Consider the following 26,589-nt stretch of genomic DNA (forward strand, 5'->3'; position numbering starts at 1 on the left):
GACTTGGAAAAGATTTAAGAGCCTCGGACATAAGATCTCCAGGTTGATGGACTATATGGAACTGACGGAAAGGACTGGCAGAATCCGAAGCCAGGGAGAGGAGATAGTGGAAGATTATTGGATAATTTAAAGTCTTTATTTAGAAATATTGTTAAAGTAATGACTGTTAGAAAAATGATGGAATGACATTTTATGGATTTAGCAGAAATGATATAAGGAGTTAAGTACATATAAGTAATTTACCCTTAATGGGAAATAAGGTTAAAGAATATGTTATTGATAAGATGACAGAAAATAGAGAAAGATGGAAAGGATTTGCTGAAACAAATATTAGAAGTGGGATACAAAAAGGGAGGTGTGAGGAAGTCGAGGAAACAAGGGAATGAAGGATAGAGCATGGAAAAGGAGGGATGTTTTTAAATTGTTCTTGTTTTATTTCATGTATGTGTTTAGTTTAATGGGTTTAGGTAGGGTTTGTATTGTTCATATATTGTATTGTATTGTCTTTGTGTTTTTCTTTTTTCTCTTTCTTGTATTTTTCTTTTTTTCTTTTTCTTTTTTGTAAACTCCAAAAGTAATAAATATTATTTAAAAAAAAGAAAAAAGAAAAAAGCCTGGGCTTTCCCAAGTTTTTAAAAAGTACTCAATACATACTGAAAGCCACTTTGTTACTTTAGGAACATAAAGTGCATTATGTATGAATTGGTTTACCACAGAATACACTTTATTCAGAACATAATTATGAACAGATTTTCTTTTTTAAAGTTTTTGTTACAAATGGAGCTACAAGCTTCTGAACTGTAAGGAATCTAGCATCTCTTTGGTTTTGCCAAGGGAACAGGTCCCTTCAGCTCTTCAGCCGACCTCGAAGAAGCCAGACCTGTAGCCTTTCTGCTCTGACTGCAGAAGCTCTGCAAAGCCAGAGCACACCCTTCCTAGCCCTGATATTTGCAATGTGAGAGATGAAGCCCGGAGCGCATGTGAGCCCTTGCAGAGCACAGTCTCGTTCTGCCCTTGGTGGATCAAACGAAAAGCTGGTCGCACTTACCATGAGAACCTGCAGACGGCTGTCCAGTCTGACCTGGGCCTGTCTGTGGAGCTCCAGCGGCTGCGGGCTGTGGCTGCGCAGCCACTGGCTGCCCAATCTGTTCTGCTGGAGCCAAACTGCTGGGCTGCCCTACGGTGCTGGTGGCCGGCACAGAAGCCTGGGCGATGGGCATGGAGTGTGCAGCTGGTGCCAGAGGAGCCCCTGAAGGAGGAAGAGGCTGTGTGCCCACAGAGAGAGGCGGTGGCGGTGGCTGCTGCTGCTGCTGTTGGTGCATCTGCTGGAAATGTTGCTGGCGAGCGCGCATCTCAGCATACTTGAGCTGCTCCATGTGGAAGGCCTGTCGGTCAGCCAGGAGCTGCTGCCTCTGGTACTCTAGCTACAGAGAGATCAGGGACAGGTTACACTGGGCAAGTTCTCTATTCCAAACCCCCTCATGCAGTGCTCTCCCTTCCCTTGGTTTCTTTTCTTCTCCTAACGTGGCCACAAATTCTTACTCCGCTACATATGCTTCGTTATACATGGAGCCTAAGGTTCCCAGTCATCTGCTGGAGCCAAATCTACTTAGCTCCAGCATATAACTGCAGCATGTGCCTTCAGAGCATTCTTTGGGCTTCCCATACGGACCACTGCCTGGCTGCAAGTAAGAAGAATCATGGCTGTCAACTGTGGAATGTAATCCTTATAGCAGTCAAATATAACATTCTTTGTTTGCCTAGAGTGGATGCAGACAGGGAGATGTTGATCCAGCCAGTTGAACTTCCTGTTCCACCTGGTCTGGAGCATCCTCCCCCTGCATGTGACCAGGTAGGTGGGCGTGACCCTTGCAGACCCCACAAAAGGTACCGTCACGCAGCCATCTCTTTTGGACTTTCTTGACTCTTTCTTCTCTTGGACTGCACTGCTGGCTCTCAGCCAGCAGCACAAGGGCCCATCCTTACAAAGGATGTAAGCCACATTCTGTAACTGTAATTACAAGCTAAAGCCTGCCTTCAGGGATCATACTGTGAACTGAATGTAAGTAAACTTTTTGTTACTGTTTAAGGAAGACTGTTGTGTCTTTATTTCTTTTTAAGAGGGAACAAAAGGGGGCTTACCAGGAATAAACTCCAATCTAGGCAAGCCGGATTGGATTGCTTAAAGAGATTCAAACGAATTTGCAAACTAGCTTCCTGCTGTGTAAAGGGGAATGAGCTCTGCTATATGACTCACTAGCTTGAGTGAGGAAGGATAATATTTAATCAATATATCCTCTCCTACTATCCACAACATTCCCACATCAACTAGGGAAGATACAAAACAAACAGAGGCTGTGGCAGCACCTAGAGCAGGAGTTCCTACAAAACCCAGAAGCACACACACACACACACACGTGTTAAGTTGCATCCCAGCATGGGGCTCAACCTGCTTTGGGCAGCGTAAGCAGTGCTGGCGTCAAGAGGGCGCAAGTGTACTCACTGCCTCGCGCTCCCGGTCCATGATGGTCTCCAGCTCCTCGAAGTGCCTTAGCTTGATCTCAAGCTTCTTCATCTGTGTCTCCACCAGCAAGGCAACCAGGGACTTGATCTTACGCTCTTCCACGGCTGCCAAGTGCTGCAGAGAAAGAGAAGAGAGGGTGGATCAAAGCTCTGGAAGTAGCATGCCCTACAGAACTCTATGAAAAATCCAGAGACCAAAACTTCCCAGCAGAGGAGGATTGCCCTACCCCACGTTCTACATCTTCAGAAGTTACCCCACACCTTAAGCCTTCATGCCTAAAGCAGGACTGAGAGATTGTCAGATTAGAAGCTAGGGTCAGAATTCCAACAAATGAGTCACCCAAGTGAGAGAGCAAAAACAGAGTGCCTGAATGCATGGCAACATGACCAACTTACTGGCCCTGCTAACTTGTTGGCTGCCTAAAGCATGTCACATACAATATGCCAATAATCCAAACAATAGCAGTGCAACTATTTTCCTCATATTCCAGAGGAAGGATGGAAGCCAAGAGATTCTGTAGCTTTCCTAAAGAGATCAAGGAAACTTACGGCTGAGGTGTGATCTGAACTAGGAACCTCACTGTATCTGTTGTATTGACTTTTCCCCTTTTTTAAAAAAAAATGCTTCTGCCTGCTGTTTAGCTTCATGCCGTTTATAAAATTTGTAACCCACTTGGTATGTTTTTACCATGGGGTTGCAGCCTAGCAACTGCACGACTATATAAAAGCAATTTGCTTCCTAGAAGGTCAGTCCGAATGGCAACCCCACACGTCCATCTGGCCTATGGAGAAGCCAGCCAATCCTGCAGCCACTAACCTTTGCCTTCACTGCTGCCGCCGCCAAAGCTGCCGCCGCTGCCGTGGAAAGATTGCCCTCGCCTATGTCCCTCTCCACTTTGGTCTTCCGCTCTGCCTCGGCCTCCGCCAGATCCTTGGGCCCTTCTTCACTACCATCCTTGGGTTCTTTTTCCTTTTCCCCGTCAGCTGAGGAGGAGAAAAACAAATTATGGGCAGATGGGTGCGTGATCTCCTGGCCTACTATTGCTTAGAAAGAGGTGGAATATCCCTCAGTGCCTGGAGTTTATCACTGCACATTTTTTCATGCACTCAAAAGGCTGATCAGGCACAGGTGGGATGGGAGGGAGGGAAGGAAGGAAGGAAGGAGGGAGGGGAGGAAGGAAGAGAAGGAAAGAAGGAAAGAAGGAAGGAAGGAAGGACAGCAAGAAATTCATGAGTGGATGTTTTCTTTGTGGTACTAGTTGCTGTAGTAGTAGTAGTAGTCGTCATCATCATCATCATCAAAAGAAGAGGAATTTGTTGTGCCCCAGCCACTCTGGCCAGCTTCCAACAAAATATAAAACACACAATACATCAGACATTAAAAGCTTCCCGAAACAGGGCTGCCTTCAGATGTCTACAAAAAGTCATATGATTGTTCAACTCTTCTACAGGGCAGGTGCGACTACTGGGAAAGCCTTCTGCCTGGTTCCCTGTAGCTTCACTTCTTGCAGTGAGGGAACCACCAGAAGCCCCTTGGAGCTGGACCTCAGTGTCCAGGCTGAACGATGGGGGTGGAGACGCTCCTTTGCGTATACAAGACCGAAGCTGTTTAGGGCTTTAAAGATCAACACCAACACTTTGAATTGTGCTTGGAATGTTTACTTTACTGCTCTGTTAACTCACCTTCTGTCCCAACACTCTTCACACCCACCAATGCTACTAACCACAAGCTTTTCGATTTTCCAATGGCAGAGCTGTCCCATTCCCATTAGGTTCTTATGCCTCTAGGAGGCAAGTGGCATACTGTGCTGCATTTAAGTTAACAGTACCTCTGGCTGAGACTGTAGAACAGGGTTGGGTAAACTGTAGCCCTCCAGATGTTTGTTAGACTCCAACTCCCATCAGTCCCAGCCAGCATGCTCAATCATTACTGATGAAACATAGTTGAGCAACATCCGGAGGGAGCCCCTGCTTCAGAACATGTGACCACAGCATCCCAGCTCCGCTCAGGCTCCTAGTTTACTCGCTACTTTATGAGCTTTGCCATTACCCAGAAGGTGGTGCTCACCCATGGTGTCCCCGTCACTCTTGTCCATCTCCTTCTCGCCGTCAGCCTCTTTGCTTTTCTCTTCCTCTTTCCTGGGCACCTCTCCAAGTTTCTCCTTCACTTCCTCCTCCAGGGCTCCTTCTCTTGGTTCCTGCATTGAGAGAAGCGCTTGATTCCAGCAGCTGCCCAATGCCTCTTCATCCTTCCCCTCGCTGTGGCACGGGGCTCAGGCACACACAATATAGAAGGCACAATTGGAAAAGTCTCAGAACTGGAGCAGGGGATCTACAGTTATTATTCTAGTGGCCAGGAAAGTAGACCAGGATATATATTGCGATCAGAAAATTAATGAAGTGAAGGACTCTGAGGGACAGTTAGTTGTTAGCAGGGTAACATGGTGCCTTACTTTAGTTAGAAAAGTTGCAAGCTGGTGCTGCAAACATCCTGTGGGGATCCTATGAGGCACCTCCTCAGTTTCCTCCCTCTCCTACCTACGTATGCCCCATGCAGGAAATTTTGGAGGCTCATTTTTTGCTGAATATGTATCGGGGCTCATCCACGCCCTCCCGCACCTTCACCTCTTTCTTCTCTTCCGATGACGGAGGTTCTGCCCGGTTCTCATCTGTGCAGCTCTCTTCTGAGCAAGGAATGGAGAAACAGACAAGGAAAAAAGATACCAATATTAAAGGCTGAAAGTAATGCTCCCTCCCACCCACTAAAGGGGGGGGGGGGAATTGGAAGAATGAATGGGAGTGGGAATCTGAATGGGTGAGATCCTGTATCAAGCACCTTTACAAGGAATGACAACTGAGGGACCCACTAGACTAAGGCCCAATAAACTCTTCTCAGATTGCTGGTATTTTAGACCTGAGGCAAGTTCTGGACAGGAGCACCTTAGAGAGGGAGAACTCCAAATGCCAGCCTCCACCTTCCCTCACTGCTCAGTTCCAGCTTAAGACCAGGCACCCCCCCCAAGAAGGCAGGCCCCAGAAGCCATTCACTGAGCCAGACTGTCACCTTCTGGAGGCGAAAGCTTTAGGCACACAGCCCAACCCATGATCTGCCCGGTCTGATGGGGTAGGGTGGGGTTAGATAGAGTGACGATGGGAATCCCTTACCCTGCGCCAGGCGATTGAGTGTGAGCTCCAGGCCGGAAGCCAGGCCGGCTCTGGTCTCCTGCGTCTCGGCACCCTTCTTAGTCCCCACCGCACACTGGGCAAGGTCCATCGAGGGCGCTTCACGGGATGAAGCGCGGAAGGCGCCCCGCTCGCCCCCCTCACCTATTCTCTCCAGCTCATCGGATGTGGTCCCTGCAATTCCGCTGCTCTCCAGACCAAATGCCGGGTCTGCCTTGCCTGTCACCTTGGCAGCTTCCTCCACCTTGCGGACATGAGCTTCAACCAAGGCTGTGGGGACCTCCTCCTTCATCTTGGAGAACTCCTCTGCAGAAGAGAGCCACAGGGTCAGCTGAAAGAGCAACGGGTGGCCAAACGGTGCGTGCATGGAGGATACAGGGAGAGGGGCAAAATGGGCATTGCAGTGTAGGTGCTGCGGGCAGCAAGAAATCCTATTGCACCTTTTCTACCCACTAGGAAGTGGCTGAGATAGGCAAGAGTTGCAGCTGAAACAGAGCTGGGCGGGAGGCCACTGGGGACACAGGAGCTGAAGAACTGCATCTGATCAGGTGTAGTAGCTCTGTCAGCAATGAGCTTCTCATTTCAACAACCACTACATGACATCCCAGTCTACTTTCTGAGTGCTAGGGGATGCACTTTCCACCTATCAGGACTTTCACACCTTATGGGGAGCACCTGAGTCCAACATCACATGTATGAATGCCATCTTCAAAAATATAAAGGGTCATATGGAAGATGGTGCAAGCTTGTTTTCTCCTGCTCCAGAGGGTGGGACCCGAACCAATGACTTCAAGTTACAAGAAAGGAGATTCTGACTAAACATCAGGAAGAACTTTCTGACAGTAAGAGGTGTTTGACCATGGAACAAACTCCCATGAGAGGTGGTAAACCTACTTTGGAGGTTTTTGAGCAGGGGTTGGATAGCCATCTGCGATGGATGCTGTCGCTGCAGCATATACCTGTACTGTACTTGAGTCAAGTCGTGAAAAGTGCCCTCATTTCCTCTACAAGATGAGACTGTGGAACAGAGTATTGGCTAGGCTTTCAGAAAGTAGCAAACTCAGAGATCTCAGACCAACAAAAGGTGAGGGAGGGGAAGTGAGAATGCTTGTTTGGGGACTTATCTGTGAGTCTCTGACCCAAGTTCAGCCTGGGTATTAGCATCACATAAATGATAGCAAAAATTTCCTTACTGGTTCCCAGGATGCTGGCCCAGAATTTGGCATCCTGAGATCCACAGCTTTCCTTTTTTAAAAGAAGTATTTAAGTCTGTAGAGAAAAGCTTGTTAACATATGTGCACTGTCAACTCTTAAAATGACAAGGCTGGACAGAATTTCCAGGAGTCTCTTGGACAGTGATGTCCTAGACCTGTTCTACAACTGCACCCATTTACAGACTTAATAGCCTTTCCGTCCCTAAGGGCGCAGTGGGGGGAGTCTGAAGAGCCCCAGTTAATTACCAAGGGCTGACTTGGCTGCTGCGGATGCCACACGAGGGTCCACAACAGAAGCCAAGAAGGCCACGGTGCTCATCACGGGGTTGCCCGACTGGCTGAAGGGAATGGGTTGATAGGCCAGAGGCCCAAGAGAGGCCTCCGAGTCCTCCAGGTAAGGGTCCTCGATAGGAAGACGCAGGAAATGCAGAATGCACTCGTCCTGCGTGCGGCTGCCAACGTGCTCAGAAACTTTGTTCCAGTCATCCTTGTACATCTCCAGAGCCTAAAAAGCAGTGAAGAGAAACGACACATTGGACATGAACGGTCAAGGGCAAGGATCAGAAACAGCCAGTCAACAGCACCACAATAGATGTTCTACATGCCTGAAGCTTTTCAGAGGCCAGACTCACATTCAGTGCCCATGTTTAGTGTAGCTCCTAAATAAATGCATATTTCTAGGCACAATTCAAAGTGTTGGTGTTGACCTTTAAAGCCCTAAATGGCTTCAGTCCCGTATACCTGAAGGAACATCTCCACCCCCATTGTTCAGCCCGGACACTGAGATCCAATTCCACGGGCCTTCTGGTGGTTCCCTCAATGCAAGATGTCAAAGAGATAAGAAAATGTTATGACTTTTCGTAGACATTTGAAGGCAGCCTGTATCGGGAAGCTTTTAACGTTTGATGTTGTGTTTTCTTCCTTTGTATTTTGTTGGAAACCGCCTAGAGTGGCTGGGGTAACCCAGTCAGATGGGTGGTGTATAAGAAATTTGCTGCTGTTGTTACAAATGTTGTATATTTTATGTATTTGTGAGTCAGAGATACAACTTTCAAAAATCTATTCAGTGTCTCAGTTCACAGTATGTGTGGGTGGTCTAAGCACAAATTAGGGGCAGGAAGAGGAAGCAATACTCAAGAAGTGCCTTAGGCACTTTTGTGGGAAGTTAATCATGTTTCTGTCCTCTCACCTCCAGCAGCAGCAGCGTCTCCTGCTCTGTCCACTCACGAGTAGCACTGGCAGCAGCTTTGCTCTGTGGGGAAACCACGCATTAGAACACAACCCTGGTCAGTCACCAGGAGGCCTCCAGCCCCATAATCTGACCATCACGTGTCCTTAGAGGCCTCTTTCTCAGTGTAAGGTTTTGGCACGCCTGCCGTGGAGGGGCTTTCTGTTCTTCAGCTGTACTCTCAGACTCAGCCTTGGGCCAGAACTGGAGAGGAGCTGGCTGTTTCTCTCTTACCCAGTCCTGTGTCCCTGCATGGTCTAGGCAGTGGGCGGAGGCAACCCGTTGTCTCTTGGTGGCCCTCTGTACACCAACCAGGGAACAGATACCAGCAAACCCACCCTCTCCCCACTCTTTACCTTGGAAGGAGCATTCTTCTTGGTGTACATGTCAGTGCGAAGCCCAAAGTTTTGCATGTCTGGTGGCTTCTCCTTGCTCTTGTCAGGGAAGTTCAGCATCTGCTGGGAAGCTGTGGTTTGCTGGGGAAAGAGAAGAATGAGCTCCCTGTGATGTAAACACAGCCAGAGAGAAAACATGTCCATCACCGCATTCTTTTTGTGGCCAATTTACAACACAGACTGCAATGGTTGGACAGCAACCATACACATCTGTTGTGAAAAGCTGTCCACTTCTTGGATGGGTCTGAACTTCCAGTGGCAGATATCTGCAGGTGCTTTCTTTTTTGTGACTTGCTTGGCCTTTGACAATGAAATTTTATAGTTAGCCTATAAGGTAAACTATAGCCAACAACATTTAAGAAACCCCTGAAGTGAAAGATGTGACAATTCATCTCTTATGCATCCTAAAAATTGATGGAAAAGAAGGGGAAAGTCCATGCAGCCCTGCTCTTTTAGACCCCAGAAACACTGACAATTTATAGTTCCCTTCCAGAAGCACTTCTTTCTCCTACCAGCTCAGGTTTCCCCTTCACCGTCTCAGTGACAAGGTCTTCAATCTCTTTGTTCTTTCGTCCAGCCTTGGTATCGCTATCGCTCTGACGACTCTGAAGAATAAGCACAATTTTGCACTAAGCCCCAGTCTGATGTATCTTTTAGGATAGGAAACAAAGAAATGAAGTCTTCCATAGAAGCAGGGATGATTTGAAGCTAGCAAATTGATTCTAGCTTGCATGAATGTGGAAGTTCCCCCTGCTACTTCCTGGCTTTTTAAACCCAGACCAAGACAACCATTCTCTAAAGGGATTTTGGGTTGTCCCAATTACTCCCCACTCCCAATTTTCTGATGCTCTAATTAATGTCTATTAATTCATTTTATCAGATGTTTCTAGATTCTTGTATAATTTCATTTTGCTTTTAACGTGTTTTGGACGCTACCCCTTGAAGATTTTTAAACCACCAAGCTATAAACATTTAAAATACCTAAATGAAATTGAATAAATTTCTTCTCACGCTACCTGGGGTGTTTTGGGCTGCAGTGGCACCAATCCCGAAGGGGTGTCAGCCAGAACATGGAAATGAGATGTAGGTGGTGGTCCCATGGGTGTCGGCCGGCTCTCTGCATCCACTTGGTAATTAATGAGTCCCCATTGTTCCAGGAAGGCGTGGACTCTGCATGAGAGGATCAGAGTTGGACCCGAAGCTCAGCCATGTGGCAAATTCTATTCTCTGCTTTTAAGAGGATCAGGAGCTGGACTCCCTCCCCAGGACAAATTATCTGCCAAACAGCCAGATAAGGAAGATCAATTTTGTCAAACAAGAAGACTCTCAAGCAAAACTTCTGTTTCTTCTTCAACAGGGCATGTTCAGTTTTCATCACCTTTAAATAATTTTTACTATTAAACACAATGGGAGCTAAGAAACGAGGAAAAATCCTGTTGCACTAAGCCCTGTACGAAAGCTAGAATGCTAGAGGCCGCTTCTGTCTTGAATACATTCCTTCTGGCTTTGCTCGGCTATTCTGTTTCTCAGCATACCTCATGATGGCACACACATCCCCAGCCAGGTTCCGACGGCAGGCAGTCGAGGTTAGGTACTCCTGTGGATTGAGCCGGTATGTGTCAATCATGAAATTGCGGTATGCCAAGTAGCTAAAGTGCAGCAGGAAGAAAAAGATGACAGTCAGAACCACTATTTATAACCCATGTCACCCTGTAAAGTATTCCCATGATATTAAGGCCTATTCTCTCCCATATACTACAGAGGCCAGTATAACGGTTCCCTAACTTTTTTTTACACTGACTACTTGAAAATTGCTGAGGGTCTTGGCAGATCACTTAATAGTTTTTCTGTCCATTGTAGCAATTGGAATGCACTGTGCCAAATGCTGTATGTTTTTTAATTGTACTTTGTTACTGCTGTTATTTATTATATATGGCATTTTATTATTCCACAGAATTCAAACTGTAGTGCAACAACATACAACATAAGAAATAAAAGAAGCTACAAAAATACAAGTAAAAATCAACATACCATATTTTTCGCTCTATACGATGTACCGGACAATAGGACGCACCTTGTTTTAGAGGGGGGGAAACAAGAAAAAAAAATCCCCCCCTCCCTGCCCAGCGCCCCTTCAGCAAAGCGGCAGGAGGCGTTGCGCAGAGAGGGGGAGATTTTCCCCCCTTTCGTTTTCCCCCTCTAAAACAAGGTGCCATTTAAGGTGCGTCCAGTCGCCTTCAGGTGGCTACCTTGGAAGCCTGGAGAGCGAGAGGGGTCGGTGCACACCGACCCCTCTCGCTCTCCAAGCTTCAGGTTCCTTTCAACCTGCTCTTTGGGGCTGGCGGGGGGAAGCCCACCACCAGCCCCAAAGAGCAGGTCAGGGAGCAGCGGAAAGGCGCGCAGCGGAGAGGCTCTTGCCATAGCCGCGCGTCACCTCTTCAGCTGGGAGAGGGTCGCGGGGCTATGGCTTCTTTAGCCCCGCGCGCGCGCTCTCCCGGTTGGAGAGGTGACGCGCGGCTATAGGGGCTCCTGCCATAGCTGCGCGTCACCTCTCCAGCTGGGAGAGGGTAAGCGGGGCTTCTTTAGCCCCGCGCGCGCTCTCCCGGTTGGAGCGGTGATGCGCGGCTATAGAGGCTCTTGCCATAGCCGCGTGTCACCTCTCCAGCCGGGAGAGGGTCGCGGGGCTATGGCTTCTTCGCTCCATAGGACGCACACACATTTCCCCTTCATTTTTGAAGGGGAAAAAGTGCATCCTATAGAGCGAAAAATACGGTATTTAATGCAGTGGATGTGCCATCTCCCTGCTTCAAACTGCAAGATTACATGCCATGGACCACTTGAATGAAACTTGAAAGAAAGTTTGGGAATCCTTGGATTAGGAAATAAGGAGACTTCCCCCAGCCCTCCTCTTACCAGAGGAAAAGGGTTGCCACATTCACTATCCCAGAACAGACCTTACTGCTTATAACAGCAATCTTACATTTCAGGAGTCTTTGACTTGTTCTTGCCATTGAAAAATTCTGGGAGGGCTCTCCGCTCAATAGCATGGACACTGAGGAAAAATCAAACAGTTAGAACAGACTGGAAGGATGGAGGTACTGAGAGGAAAAGCCCTCCCCGGTCCCCACTTGAGCACCTGTTATAGTCAAACCAGGCTGCGTAGCTGGGGATGATGATGTGATGCGTCTGTTCGGTGACATTGTCTTCATGTAGGTCAGGGTTCTTGGTCTGCTCCCCTTTGTTTCCAGCATTGTTCTCCTCTTCATCCTGAAACCAGAAAGCTCCTGAGTAGGCAACCTGAGTGCCCACTGTTTTCTTACGACTTTTGTTCTTAAGCTTCATTTTAAGAGAAGCCTAGGATGAAATTGCTTGTTCATGCAGCACTCAGAAAACCTGAGTCCTTCTCAGAGGGTGACAGTAGGCAGGTGTACAGACAAACTGCTAGGTGATGAGAGAGGAATCAAGGGTGCTTTGCTGTTTCAGAGGGTGCTAGGGCACAAGCATAATTATGGGTGCTGTCGCAGGCCTCCAAGGAGGTGCCCTTCCATATCTTTGCAGCACTGAAGCAATGGAATTGTGTCCACTTCTGCCCAGGCCAAACTAGGGCAAGGAAAGAAGAACCAGAATATTAGCCTGCTTAGGAGGAAAAGAGCAGGAGACTAGGCAAAAACAGAAGCTGTGGTGTCATCTTGCATTCTACCTGTGGGGTGATGCAATGGGTGTGCTAAGGACACATCCCTGTTGATGCAAGTTCCATTGGCTCCCTCCGTGCCTGGGAGGAATGTGGGCGTCATCACCAACACAGCCCCTGATTGGTTGCCACTGGTGGTGTTTCCAGAACATGCTTGCCATTTTTATGTCATTTAGGGATTTTCGGGTTGTGAGTTTTTCCATTCCTCTCCCAGGTTGAACACACTGCAGGCTAAGGATACAGTGGCCGTTCTGCTATCATTGTGGCAGCCCTCACCTTCCCATCCCCAGGCCATAATTAAAGGGTAGGATTGCTCTGTGAGTTGAGTCAGACTTGGCTCACCTTGCCTGCAGTCTCCATGGTCTCATCTTCTGGCTCATCTGGAAAGCAAAAATGGCAAAGGCAACCTTAGTCATGTAGACCTATTTGTACTCATTCTACAGTAGTTGGGAAGGACAGTATTACACTGAGTTGAGTACTTATGAGATTCCTGTACATGCAGATACCTAAATGTGTGTCTAATCATATCTTACAAGGGTGGAGGAGATTATAAAGGTATTTTAGTGAGCAGAAAGCCGGGAGGTTTTTTTTTGTTTTTGTTTTGCATTTCACTGACCCTCTAAATATTATTAAAAGTTTATTATTTATTATTGTTGGTTTAAACTTCCATTTTCCCCCAGGGCTTGTATTTGTTACATGGAATGTGAGCCCCCTTGACAACATGTTAGCATATTAATCAATCTTGGCTGAAACATTGCAGCTCATTCTGAGTACTTGGCATAGATGAGGCTATAAATAAAACCTTTTTGTAAAAACTGCTAGAAACTGGAAGTGGCAGAAGAGTTTAATGTCCTGTTTTATATGTGTGTGTATTACATATGCATGCGCTAATCTATTCTGTACATGCCCACAAGTATTTTTAAATACACACTATGACTAATACATTTATTGACTGGGGTCCAAATTGCTAATTAAGCGCGCACAAGGAGGCATGTAAATGGAGTTTTTTGCTTTCTTTCTTAAACAGCTGACTCCCATGACATATCAAAACTTTCTTTTGAACTGTTTCAAAAGCAATTTGCCATATGGCACGGGAGGTTGTTGTTTGATGAAAACAAGTCTAAAGCTCCCTTGAGCTTAAGACAGCAAGCTGTGAGGCTCTCTGGATTCCAGCCAATAAGCCTTTGGCTTCTTATCCCCTCTCTCTAGAACATCTGGTTGACAGTTGCAATTTGGCAGCTCTTAGGGTCTACTGGAATTACTCAGGCATAACTTGCTACTATTACTGCATTTGCCAGTTTGGCTTGCGTACACCGATTTACTGATTCATGCTTACTTAACCTGCTTCAGAGATCTACAGGGGCCACTTCTTAGGTGTCTACTCTGCCTAGCTTATGCTTCTGTGGAAGCTCCAACAGCCAGTCTCTTCCAAAGAAGCATACACGTGGGCAAATCAAACACCTATGTGGACTTCACTCACAATGCAAGCTTATTTTACAACCCTGCCACAATAATGTCACGTTTCAAGCTGCCCTTAGTATAGGATCTCAGGACACCAGTCGCAAGTCAGGACTCAGGGGTGACCAGTTTTCAATACTCACATGAAGTGAATTTCATGCCCTCCAACATGTGGTTCTTTACAGTAACAAAGGGGGGGTGCTACTCAATGAGCCTTTATTGTGGTTTAATATTGCTACCTAATATCCAGCAAACACTGAAGAACATGTACTTATTCCCATACCAAGAGCAGGATAACAAAAGGAAAAATATCCCTTACCCAAATCGGTCATGGTGCCACCCTTCACAGGAGCCGATTCAGAGTCTTTCTTGGTGTTAACTATGCAAGACAGAACAAGGAAGGAATACTTTACTGAGAGAAAATTCTCAAAGGTTCTTCCCACCTGCCCTGTCCTAGAGAAGCACCTCCTGGAAGATTCATATATTCCTCTATTGCACTGTAAGGAGCAGACAGGCACAGAGATTGAAATGGAGTTGGGGGGGGGGCTGTTTTATTCATCAAACTGGTTCACAAAGCAATGAAACCGCACTACTTTTGGTGGAGACACTGGTTAGTACAATCTTGACCTAGTGACCCCAGGACCCATATGGAAAGCGGGAAAGGACAATAGCTATGCAAGTCCAAAAGCTGTGATACTGACCTGTTTTGGGTAGTGTGACTTCTTCAACATTAGGGACAGGGGAAGGCTCATCCATGTCTTTAGTGAGGTCTTCTTGCTCCTCTTCACGGTGGCCACGCTTGGATTTGGTGTAGGGAGTGGAAGGCCTGTGGAGGGAGGTGTAAGGAGAGAGATCCATCAGCCTTGTTGGAGCAAACTAATACAAGCAGAACACCCTGGACTCCAATTATGTATGGGCAGCATAAAGACTTGGTTGTGCACAGCAAACACTATGATCAATGTTTTTGTCCAGAAGGAGAAAGGTTTCTCTTCCAGCTTTAAGTGTCACTTCTGGTAAGAAGGCACTTTGATGCTTATTCTCAAGAAAGGAAAATTAGGTGAAAGTGTCATGTGCTCATGTGGCAAATCCACAGCTGCATACAGAAAGTGGAGCCAGCAGTGTAATCAGTCAATGGAGTGGACGTGGTGGGCTGATTATCTGCCAATAATCTGTGTCCTCAGGAATGTAATAGGAAGCCTCATTGCAGAACACTTCAAGTTCCAATCTTTCTTTAAAGACAATGTAATTTATGGGATTGTGGGGGAGCACAAGAGAACCAATAAAATCAAGGCTGAGCTACTTGATATCTAGTCAACCCAAAAGGGGGAAAAAGGAAAAGCTTGTCCTCACCCTTTCTTGGCATTCTTCTTCTTTGCTTCTGGAGTAGGTGAAGGAGAGGGAGAGCGCTTCCTTTTCTTATAGTTTCCTCCCTTCTTATCCCGTCGGTCTGAGTCAGGACTGTTAACCTAGAGAGATGAAATAAGGCAACTGTACAGAAGGAGCAATGATCGGCTTCTGCTGAGGAAACAGTGAATGGACATTTCTCAGGCTTCTGTTCCTCACATTCTACACCAAGTCCATTACAGTTGGAAGACCTCAGTTCACAGGAAGTCAAGAGTCTGTTTTGTGTGTCAAAACACAACAAGCAGCCTCACATCATCTATTGCTAGGCAGGAGATGGCAGCTGAGAGCTTGGATGCTTTTTGATATGAGAGAACTCCCCACTTATTCAAAACAGCAGGGAAAAGGTGTGGCTTGGCCTCCTTCCTACAGAAATTGTGTCTAATTGTTTAAAGGGGGGGAGGTGGAGCACAGGAAGTGAGGTAGAGCAAAGGAGCAATGACTTGCTGGCCCATGTCCAGAATATGAGCCAGGTATAAGACACAGGAACACAGAAGGTGGACCATATAGAACTTGATGGCGTTTGGAATTATTGCAATGAAAGCTGGACCAGATGGAACTTGGTTGGATCCAGCGAGGCACTTCTTACATTTGTGAGCAAGTGTGAACATTCAGGATCACGCTACACACAACATCATACAAAGAAAGGCTATAGGATTGGAATCTCACAGCACAGGTTGATTTTGCCTTAAAATGAATCTGCGCTATGAGATTCTGATCCTGTAGCCTTACTTTGTATGTTTAAAAAAGCGTTGCTGGGCACAGAGGAACTCTATTTAAAAGACCAAAATAATACAAGAAGTGGACACAGAAATGGTGGGTCTGAAATATCATGCTCCTATATATGCTTTGGTCAGAGATGGTTTTGTTCTTGGTCTTAAGTTTTTCTCTCATTAGAACATAGGTATATTCGAGATATCCCAAAAGTATTATAAAGAAATGGAAGTTCTCTAAAAGCATCGTACCTCATCAGTGAGAGTCTTGGCAGAAATTTTCTTCCTGCGGGAGACAGGGCTCTTCTCATCATTTACTTCATAGTCTTCTTCATTCATCCACTCATTGAACGTGTCTGTGTCCAGGATCCATTTGCCATGAACCTTGATGTGAGGAGAAAAGAAACTCATCACTGAGCACCTTAAAGCAAGAAGGGAAATGAACCACTTTCCAATCCAAAACTGCAACAAGGAAAGGCTCAAAGGAATGTCTCTGACCCAGTGGACATAACATGAATTCAGAGCCTCACATTCTGTGACAGCTGCCTTGAGTGACCCATTCCCAAGTTCTTTTTGTACTCAAACTTCAAATGAAGGCAATCCTTTACCTTGCGGGGTTTCTCTGGTGTGGGTGCGTCCTCCACGGGGGCCTCAATTTCACTTGCTGGTATCCAGGTGTCATAGCTATGAAGGAAAGCAGGTAGCAGTTGATTCAAAACCTCTCCTGCACAATTTAGCCAGTTTCAAGGAATGGGTGCGGAAATTAAGGCACAAGTACATCTATACCCCACTTTCAGAAACAGGAAAAACTTAGCCAGATTCACATTCTGAAAATTTACAGGAAGTGGCTAGGAGAAAACAAAAACAGCAGAGGATATAAACTGGTAGCATCAGCTGCAAATACACACTCCAATACACAGGGGAAAACATGCTTCCTGTACCTATATTGAGAAGGTTACAGTGGACAGATGCCAACTCTGCTCCTGCTCACCTGTCAGGGTAGTAGCCCCAGTGCAGGAGGACCTGTTTGTCTCTCTTCATGATCGGGCGAACCCACTCTTCTACAAGAAAAAGTAAACATGGATGGTTACAATCAAGGTATTAATCCACTCTGGAAAGGCTTTATTTCACACCATTTGTATTGTGCAGCATTTTTACAGTGATCTATTCTGAGCCCCTGTAAGGGAAGTTGGGTAAAAGAATGGCTGCACCTGCATTAGCTTAGGTCATCTGCAGAGGCAGCAGTGGTATCCCATTTGTGCAATTTCCACCCTAGGGAAGCTTACCCAACCTGCCTGTGCTGTAAGATCTTAAGTGGGGGCTTTTCTCCAGATACGGGGTTGGGTTTTTTGTTTCTTGCAGGGCAGGGGGGATACATTATGTGGTAATGCAGAGAGGCCTCCTTGTGATGGAGCCCCAGTTGTGGAAGATCCTCTCCACAACCTATGACTGGTGCCACACAATACTTTCTGTGCCAGGCATAACCCTTATTTGCATGAATATTTTAAGTATTGGTTTATGTTGTTAATCTGTTCTATTGCTTAACTTTCGAAAAACGTCTTTGTTTCAGTTGTTTTATATTAATGTATATTACAGTGGTACCTCTGGTTGCAAATGGGATCTGTTCTGGAGGCCCGTTCGCAACATGAAAAGCCCGCAACCTGAAGCACCGTATCTGCGCAGGTGCGTGGCGCGATTTGGCACTTGTGCACATGGCGCGAAGCGCGATTTAGCACTTTTGTGCATGTGGTGAAACCTGGAAGTAACCCTTTCTGGTACTTCCGGGTCACCACGGGATGCAACCTGAAAGTACGTAACATGAAGCAAACGCAACATGAGGTATGACTGTATTATAGAACGCCTTGTTAGTCATGCCTGCTGTATACAGCCGAGATATCCTGAAATAATGTGAGAGAAGTAGCTAACAAATATTGGAAGTGAGTGAAATATAATTGTAAAGGGGACCAAGTATTCTGCCTAAGAATGGTGCATTCTGGGATACGCAGAGTAAAAGCTATAAAGTATTTTAAACACTGAAGGTGCTATATAAAATATGAGTACTATTTTACATCTTTAGATTTAAATGATTTGTAAATCATGTTTCACTTTCCTTCACCACCACAACAGTCCCTCGCCCTTTACTAATGAGCTGTTTTCTACTGTTGCTGCTTTAAATGTGGTCTCTTTCACTCCAGCTGTACACGTGTCGTTCCCCTACCGGAAAAAATGCAAGCAGCACTGCAATTTACTGACTGTTTTATCAGCATGTCTAGCTACAACCCAGGGTGGAATAATCAAGCATGCAACAACCAGTGATCACCCAGCAAGATGAAAGTTAAAATTCTACAACTGAATGAAAATAGACAGAAACCATACCTTCTTCAAGGCTACCGGGGACAGGGAAGACAATATGGGAAGCATTGTTCTTGTCTTCTGTTACTGTTCCCTGGAAAGAGATCAAAAGAGTGTATAAGGACCAGAACATCTGAATTCTAGCATGGTATGCCTCATAGAATCATAGAGTTGGAAGAGACCACAAGGGCCATCGAGTCCAACCCCCTGCCAAGCAGGAAACACCATCAGAGCACTCCTGACATATGGTTGTCAAGCCTCTGCTTAAAGACCTCCAAAGAAGGAGACTCCACCACACTCCTTGGCAGCAAATTCCACTGTCGAACAGCTCTTACTCATGATGAGGCAGGTTACAGAATGAAAGCTATCTGGAAAAGGTTATTTATATGCAATTAAACCTGTCTTCCTCAACACCATGCTACACTAGCAAGAGGCCCAAATTGCTTATGAAGAGTTAAAACAGTTATTTAAACCTCATTACGGGATCAAAACCACTTAGGTTTGGTGAAGCATCTCACCCTGCAAGCAGTTTAGGTAGGCCTTACTTCTCTTTGGTCAGCCTGAACTGGTTTGAAACACCTGTTCTCCTTTGCAGCTCTTTACGACAGGGACCCCCACTTGGGAGTCCTACATGGTAGCACCCCTTTCCGCACAAAACTCACTTTTCCCATGATGCCCTTAGTTCTCTTCCCCAACAAAAACAAAATACAGTGGTACCTCGGGTTAAGTACTTAATTCGTTCCGGAGGTCCGTTCTTTACCTGAAACTGTTCTTAACCTGAAGCACCACTTTAGCTAATGGGGCCTCCTGCTGCGCCGCCGGAGCACGATTTCTGTTCTCATCCTGCAGCAAAGTTCTTAACCCGAGGTACTATTTCTGGGTTAGCAGAGTCTGTAACCTGAAGTGTATGTAACCTGAAGCGTATGTAACCTGAGGTACCACTGTATATGCATGTGGAACTGGAACTGCTCACACACATCTTTTGCTTTCCTTGTGTTTATCTCCTGCAGTCTCCTTATTTAGATTATTCTCTCCTTGAGCCTTTTGTTTTGCATTACTCTGTAAACTCTCAGGCATGGTAGGAGTGCTGAATTGCTTAAGTACCCACACCATCAGAGCATTACTGTTCAGTGGTATTTTCCCAACTTTTAAATGCCCTCTTTACAAAATTCATTAGTAGAAGGGGGTCACCAACTTATCATGTACCATTCCATGGGAGAGACTTCCTTCTTTTAATATTTTAATGGTCCCTTGTGGACAAGTTATTCAAATGAAAACTTACATACAACATCGTGGCAAGCAAGCAGATGTGTTGCTATATTATTCTTAATTCCCAAGCAAACAAGCATATCACTATCTCAGCCATTTTCAGACATGCATGACCCTCTGAAAATTTTTGTGATACCCAGCTAATGCTGTTCTGCAATCTCACCCACCTGGTGCCGTTTCACAATGTCTTTCAGCTTGGCCTGCAATTTAGGGTCAACGTCTGGATGCAAATAGATGTTAGGTCGGGAGAGACAATTGTTCTGGAAGAAAAATAAATAGTGCAGATGAGCACCTGGTGGCCAGAAATCCATAAAAGGGCAGAGAAAGGGAAAGAAATCACCTTACCTGCACCAGAGATTTTTCGATCGTCATGAACATCTCCACATTGCGGTCCATCCGTGATGGATTCTGGAAATCGAAACGCCGCCTTATTGGAAGAAAAGAGCAACCTTAATAAAAATCAGAGTTCATGTTTCTTAAATGTTCTATTTTACAAATCTAGACTTCTGAGGAAGAGTGGAAACTGCCACAGAATCAACTGGCCTGGTTCACACATCACTATAGTTGATGTTAAACTACAGTTCAGTGCCAGTGTGCTGCCCAAGAATTCCTACCTCATTTCTCCCCCACTTCCTGGCTGTGCCAGAAGCAACAAACCACAAGCTTTGGCTTACTGCATCAACGAAACCTGGCCCTGTGGTCCATTCCTCCCCAAACAGATCATGAGTGCTACCTAAAATTTGTTATTGGCTTATTCCTTCTTGTTTCTTTGGGGGAAGCAAACCATGAGCCCAAGGCTTTTTGCTCCCAGCACAGTATGGTCAGAATTGCGAGAGGAGCAAAGCTGGGACTTCAGAGTATATTTACCAGGACGGTGCTCACTCACAAGAAAGCATAGTTAAACACAATTAAACATTAACTATCATTTAACACAACGTGCACACAATGAAAAATTTGAATGTGGATTATGACAAAGCTAGCGCAGTATTTAGCACTGTGAACTCAAATGCATCCTGGGGGGTAGATATAAAAAATGGTAACATGAAAGCTGTACTCCTCATTCATATCACTGTCTTCAAGCAGCCACATCCATACTACACATTTAAACCAGTATCATACAACTTTAAATACGGTCATACCTCAGGTTGAATATGCTTCATGTTGAGCGCATTCGAGTTGCGCTCCACGGCAACCCGGAAGTAACGGAGCACGTTACTTCCAGGTTCTGCCGCTCGCACATGTGCAGACGCTCAAAATGATGTCACACGCATGCGCAGAAGCGGCGAAAAGCGACGTGCACATGCGCAGACTTGCCGTCGCTAGTTACGTTTGCTCCTTGATGCGAACGGGGCTCCGGAATGGATCCCGTTCGCATCCCGAGGTACGACTGTACTCATGGCTTCCCCAAAGAATCCTGGGAACTGTAGTTTGCTCAGCGTGCTGAAAGTTATTATTATGAGACTCCTCACAAAGTGACAGTTCTCAGAGTTGTTTAACAATCAATCCCTCTTCACAGGGAACTCTGCGAATTGTAGCTCGGTGTGGGAAATATTGGTCTCCTAACAGCTCCCAGCATCCTTTAACAAACTATAGCTCCCAGGATCCTTTGGGGAAAGCCATGACTGTTCAAAGTCATATGATACAGCTTTCAGTGCATAATGCAGATGGGCCCTTAAGACTCCACAACAGCAAGTTGCTCCCTTACACACAACATTGCTTGTGAAATGACACTATCTAAGTACCATTGTCGCTTTGCAAACTATATTCAGATTCTTACATTGTTAATCTCTGAAGGGGAGAGTGTCAAGTTCAAGAATATTTTTTTAGCAGGATGAGGTAGATAAATTTAATTAAATAACTAAAATGTCCTTGTTCTATAACCCCATCCTCCCTGGAAAAAAAATGGATGGAAGGCGAAGAAACTGTTGTTCGCAACATTCAGATGCATTCAAATGACCTCTTTTACAAGCACTAAATCTGTCAATTCATTTCTGCACGAAGCCAGGAACTCCTACCCTACCAATACACAACCAAAAACCTCTACCCTATCATGGAATGTGGTGAGAATAGTAAAGTAAAAATGCTTACCATCCTTGATCGCTCTTGAATTTATAGGCTGCTGCAAGGATGTGACATAGGGCACCACCAGCTTTGAAATCTAAGAAGCATTTTATCTATAATAGAGATAGCCAGAGTTAGAGTTAGATGAGCTGCATCTACTCCAGAAGACGGCCTTCTTAATGGGCTCTCCATCTGTTAGGCTGGAGAACAACAGAATTCAGAGCACCTTAGAAAAAGTGTCTGATGCTAACAGTAAAGAACTGAACTCTGGTCAGAGAGGGTAGCACTGACTATCAAGCAAGAGAGATTAAAGCCCAGCAAAGTAACTTGAGTTACGGATACATGACTTGGATGAATAGCAATGCAATAAGCCGAAGAAGTGGAATATAAAAATTTGAACCCATCCTTCAGGAACCAACCAAAGCAACATTATAATCACCCTGCTGCAAGGAAGTCATGGAAAGCAACAAGATCTAAGCCATCAAAATTTAAAATGATTTTGAATTATATTTGCACTGAATTTTGTATGGCGGTGTAGATATAGTCAGTATAATTTGTTTTTATGCTAATCTATATCAGTGTAAATGTTTTATGTTATCCTTCTCTATTTTTATAAACAGCATAAAAAGATTAAACTGACTTCCAAGCTAGCAAAGCTTAGACGAACAACTAAGAGCATAGCAAGAGCAATATCCGTCAGTGCCAGCCTGAATCCAAACCTGACACAATTGTTTTCTCTGGGAATGCAATAATTACTGCTTATTATGTGTCTCTCCCAAGCACAATATTCTGAAAAATCCCCGCAACACAGAACTGCATGCTTACACAGGGAAATACCACGCAGTTCTGCAAATAGCTAAGCCCCAGAAAACCTTCTATTTTATGTGCCCAATTCCTGCTATCGTTACAGAATCTCAGAACTGTTTCATACTAGAAAGAGCTAGTAGGCTGAGGTGCTATAGTAAAGGACCACATCAGGAAGAAAGATTTGCTCTAGTCCTCTGTCCAATGTGATAAGCTTTCTGAATGAGGAACCACTAAAAATAACTCTGCCCCTGCAACATTCAAGTTTTGCAAGTTTCTAGTACCTCAGCCTATCATTTTATTCTGTATAAGAAGACTAAACTGTTCTTAGGCAGACAAGACAGACAGACAGGAGATCTCTCTAGAAGCAACCTACTCTGCGGAAGATGCTTTTCTTTCTCTACCACACCTGAACCAAGACAGCTGTGAGACTCACCGGTAACTTTGTGAGTGGTGCATTGCTGACATGTTTTCCAAACACCTCCTCTTGGAACTGCAGCAGCTGTACTACTAGGCTGGACAACGACTTATTGGTAGGTGGCTCTGCTTGGATGTACTGTGGGAAGAAGGACCGAGGCTTAGATGACTCCTATCCAGATCACTCTTTTAAGCAGCAATCAAGCACATGTGAGACCTTGGCAAGGAAGAGACTGAGTATTCATCATTTTCAGCAACTGGGTTACGATGACCAACATGCTCTAACCTAAAGTGAGTTACCACTGGTAGCGACACAACCAATTTTTTTCTTTATGTTTTTCAGAAGGAAAAGAGAAAGAGGCAACAGAGGAAAACAGACAGATATATACAGCACATAAAGATAAAGGTGTGTCTTACAATGCAGGTTAGGATGAAAAGTGGATTCCAAGTATCACTGAAAGAGATGCTTTTTCAGAAGGAAAAAATGGCACACCTAAAGAGATCCAATTCTACACACTAAGCAATCCTACTGTGGAATAAAAGATCCACTAGGCACAGGACAGCACTCTTAAGCAACAAGAGTTCTCCAAAGAACTGTGGGTACTAAACAAAGCTGGTTCTGGCCTCTAAAAACTTTCAGTCAAAATGGGAAATCTTGAATATTATGTCAGGAGAATATTATGTCTAGCAAAGGACTGAACTAACACCTAACACTAACGACTATTTTCAATTAATTCTGTATATAATGAGGACATTTTAGGGGTCCTATGTAGACAAAGAATCATGGCCTCAAATCGGCACAATAACCATTTTCATGTGTGGGCAATGAGACTTTCAGTTGCAGAGCACTGCAGACTTCACAGAAGCTCATTTCATATCAACTCAGGTGGCACACAGATGAGAGTATAATCAACTATATTCTTAAATCATTCTGTAGTCTGCTGCAGGCATAAAAAAATCGCAATACTCTTGTGGAGAATCCCCCCACCCCACCCCACCCCTGTTCCAGATTTCGTATGATACAACTACCACTGATGTGACCTGGTTCATAGTTTTACTTGCAAACCTTTCACATCTCCAAAGTTGTGTTCCCAAGAAAATAGGTTTGTTGAAGTCTCAACGCTGAGAACACTACCCAGCATGTAAGAGATAACTACACCATTTGAAATTACTATCAACAAAGTTTCTATGGAATAAACGGTGTGTGAACATTGCAGAAACATCTATGTGCTATGGTGCTTTGGTGTAACCGTGTGCATTCAGAATATGTTCCCTCTCAATTGCCGTGTCTATTGCCCTATTCTTTTTAGCTTGCATCCTCTGCACATTTGTTGGGGAAATGTGGGGTGGAAGGGAGAAGAATATATTTTCTCTCTCTCCCTCAGCAAACAGCAGGGACCCCATTTCAAATTTTGGGACAAGAGTCTCAGCAAAAGTCTGGACATACTCAATATCAGCAATGCAGTTATTCAGACATAAGTCTCACTGTATTTCAAGATACTCCCGGGTAAGTGTAGCTAGGATTGCAGTCAAATCTGTTAAAGCATAGCTGTCAACTTTTCCCTTTTCTTGCGAGGAATCCTATTCGGAATAAGGGAATTTCCCTTAAAAAAGGGAAACGTTGACAGCTATGTGTTAAAGCTTTAAAGCATACTTCCTGTGAATACTTTTTATACCTTATAAATAACAATATTTATAACTATAACTCTTTCTCGCTAATACATGAAGCAGGTCCATCGCATTTCTTTAAGCATTGGGCTTTGTGACTTTGCCATGCATTAACTAGTACACAGGTCCATTTAACTGTGTGTAACAGCAGACTGTGAAGCAGTGAACTGACCACAAAAGGGATGAGGGGGTCCCCACCCCCCCTTGCTAAACTTCACCCCTACACAACAGAAGCTCAGGCCTCCTGGATTTGCCTGGTGTGCAAGTACCAGCCAAATAGGCAAACAAAGTTTCATGCGTGGGCCATTCCAAATACATTTAAAGACAGCATTTTTTAAAAGTTCCACATTGCTAGCGCTAGTAAAATTATGGGGGTTAGAATGAGAATCCATTCAATGCCGCTCCTTGAGTTGTTGCAAATGACATGAGGGCTGGCAAGAGTTGAACTTGCAGGGAAGTGGTGAACATCAGGTCACAATCTGTCACTCCAAACACAGAAAGCTGTCTGGTGACTCAGACATTCTCACTCGGAAGGTCAAAGGTAAACAGCATGGGAACCAAGACCCATGCGGCTTGCTAGAAAGGATACAACTGTCAAACAGCAGAGACCCAGGCAGAAACTACCAGGCAGTCTTCCACATGCCTTCATCCCAGAAGGTTGCACGTGTCCTCAAATTGCCCATCCACACATATTACATTTGTGTGTGTGTGTGTGTGTTGGAGAGGAGATTCCATCAACATTCATTTCAGCTTCTGGGCCTTTGGCTGATAAGGGACCACAGAGGAAAGCTGAAAGGAGCAGGGGATCTAACATGCAAATAGCCTCAGTAATCTGGGGAGAGGAGTCTCTTATTGCAGATTTAATGAAAGGAAGAGGCAGAGAGGTAAACTGCAACACACAAAAGCATTTCCATTTTCTGCTGACAGGAATCAGATAAACTGAAAAAGCAAAGCAAAGTACCCCAGAGATTATGGGGCAGCTGAACAGCTCTCCTGGAGGTAGGAAAGAAAACCACTACAGTGCAGCGCACCCCGTTTCCAGAAGACTAATGCTGCCTGCCCTGTTATATTTCTGCACGTCAAAGAGCACAGTTTCAGCAGGTGGGAGATCATTTATTGAAGTCAACTGGGGATTGCTTCAGGAGGGGGGGGGTGAACCATTTGGAAGAAGAAGCGGGTGGGGGAGGTCAGTTAACATGTCAGTGAATGAAACTTTCAGGGTGGGAGAAATCCACTTGGCATCAAATTAGGGAGAAATGCTTCAAGGGACAATGGGGGCGCCGTGCACGAGGCAGCAGGTGACAAGACGCCAAGGGGTCAGAGCAGGGAGTCTGCACCCCTGGGCGGCCTGGGGGGAAACAACAATGGGATGCCGAAATGGGGTCCCCTTGTCCTGCCAGGCGCCGCCAGGAGAGTCTCCGGCGGAGGAGGGCGGAGCGGGATCGCAGCCGGAGAGAGCCTCCCGGGGGTGAGGGGTGGGGTCGCTGGGATCCCCGGTCCCTATGGAAAAAGAGGGGGGCGCGCTGCACGCCTCCTGTCCGCCAGATCCCATCCCTTCTGGTCCTGCACCGCCGCGCGCCCCCCAACAACCACCCCCCAGCCCGGGCACGCGCGGCGGGGTCCCGAGGAGGGAGGGAGGGGGGCCAGCGCCGGGACGGAGCGGGGGCAGCCGAGGCGGAGGACGGGCGCCCCCGTCTCGCCCTCCTCCTGCCGCGGCGCGGGCGGCCTGGGAGGCAGGAGGCCCGCCGGGCCTGGGCGGGAAGGCCGCTACCTTCTTGTAGTTCTTGCTGAGCCAGATGCGCGCGCTGTCGAACTGGCTAACGGTGTCCGAGGCCTCGTAGTACTTGACGTTGGGGCCGCCATCCTTCTTCCGCACCGCCATTTTCCCAGCGCCGCCGGCCTGGGCCGCGCCGCCGCCGCCGCCTCCGCTCGCCCTGCCCCGCGCGGCCCGACGCAGCGACCCCTCCTGGGCAGAGAGGGGAAGGGAGGAAGCGGGGAAAGGCCGAGCTCGGTTTGGAGGCGAAGCGCCCCCTGCAGGCGGAGAGCCGCAAGACGCGGAGGCTGAGGGGGGGGCGGCAAGGGGTCGGACGCATTTTCCACCGGAAACAAGTGGGGGTGTATATAATATGCATGCATGCATGTATACACATGTATGTATATATTTTGGGACTGAATGTTCTGTTTAGTGATGGGAAAGGACACGGATTGAAGC

The 26,589-nt window shown here is 46.1% G+C and overlaps 1 protein-coding gene across 40 annotated transcripts in view; it reads right to left on the reverse strand.

Moving 5' to 3' along the window:
- Positions 1-26,335, reverse strand: part of SMARCC2 (SWI/SNF related BAF chromatin remodeling complex subunit C2) — a 32,550-nt gene extending 6,215 nt beyond the window's left edge. For 3 of the 40 annotated variants that reach the window (XM_083599596.1, XM_083599591.1, XM_083599572.1), the window contains exons 1-27: positions 26,149-26,335; positions 22,729-22,848; positions 21,516-21,601; positions 19,773-19,854; positions 19,595-19,687; positions 18,183-18,252; positions 16,798-16,867; positions 16,415-16,490; positions 16,059-16,190; positions 15,043-15,158; positions 14,394-14,518; positions 14,012-14,071; positions 12,577-12,614; positions 11,680-11,810; positions 11,524-11,595; positions 10,079-10,192; positions 9,560-9,713; positions 9,056-9,148; positions 8,505-8,624; positions 8,110-8,172; positions 7,167-7,425; positions 5,851-6,012; positions 5,149-5,204; positions 4,592-4,721; positions 3,341-3,507; positions 2,504-2,638; positions 1,049-1,424 (exon numbers count right to left, since the gene is read on the reverse strand). In XM_083599596.1, coding sequence (XP_083455722.1) covers positions 1,049-1,424; positions 2,504-2,638; positions 3,341-3,507; positions 4,592-4,721; positions 5,149-5,204; positions 5,851-6,012; positions 7,167-7,425; positions 8,110-8,172; positions 8,505-8,624; positions 9,056-9,148; positions 9,560-9,713; positions 10,079-10,192; positions 11,524-11,595; positions 11,680-11,810; positions 12,577-12,614; positions 14,012-14,071; positions 14,394-14,518; positions 15,043-15,158; positions 16,059-16,190; positions 16,415-16,490; positions 16,798-16,867; positions 18,183-18,252; positions 19,595-19,687; positions 19,773-19,854; positions 21,516-21,601; positions 22,729-22,848; positions 26,149-26,259 — 3,211 coding nt within the window. In that variant the 5' untranslated portion in view covers positions 26,260-26,335. Of the gene's footprint in view, positions 1-614; positions 1,425-2,503; positions 2,639-3,340; positions 3,508-4,573; positions 4,722-5,142; positions 5,208-5,688; positions 6,013-7,166; positions 7,426-8,109; positions 8,173-8,504; positions 8,625-9,055; positions 9,149-9,559; positions 9,714-10,078; positions 10,193-11,523; positions 11,596-11,679; positions 11,811-12,576; positions 12,615-14,011; positions 14,072-14,393; positions 14,519-15,042; positions 15,159-16,058; positions 16,191-16,414; positions 16,491-16,797; positions 16,868-18,182; positions 18,253-19,594; positions 19,688-19,772; positions 19,855-21,515; positions 21,602-22,728; positions 22,849-26,148 lie in introns of all 40 variants that reach the window. The other 37 variants (XM_083599594.1, XM_083599589.1, XM_083599570.1 and 34 more) reach the window with 17 other exon arrangements.
- Positions 26,336-26,589: the final 254 nt, after the last annotated feature.

Source organism: Podarcis filfolensis (genome assembly GCF_964270895.1).
Source record: "Podarcis filfolensis genome assembly, chromosome: 2".
In the NCBI taxonomy this organism is placed as follows: domain Eukaryota; kingdom Metazoa; phylum Chordata; class Lepidosauria; order Squamata; family Lacertidae; genus Podarcis; species Podarcis filfolensis.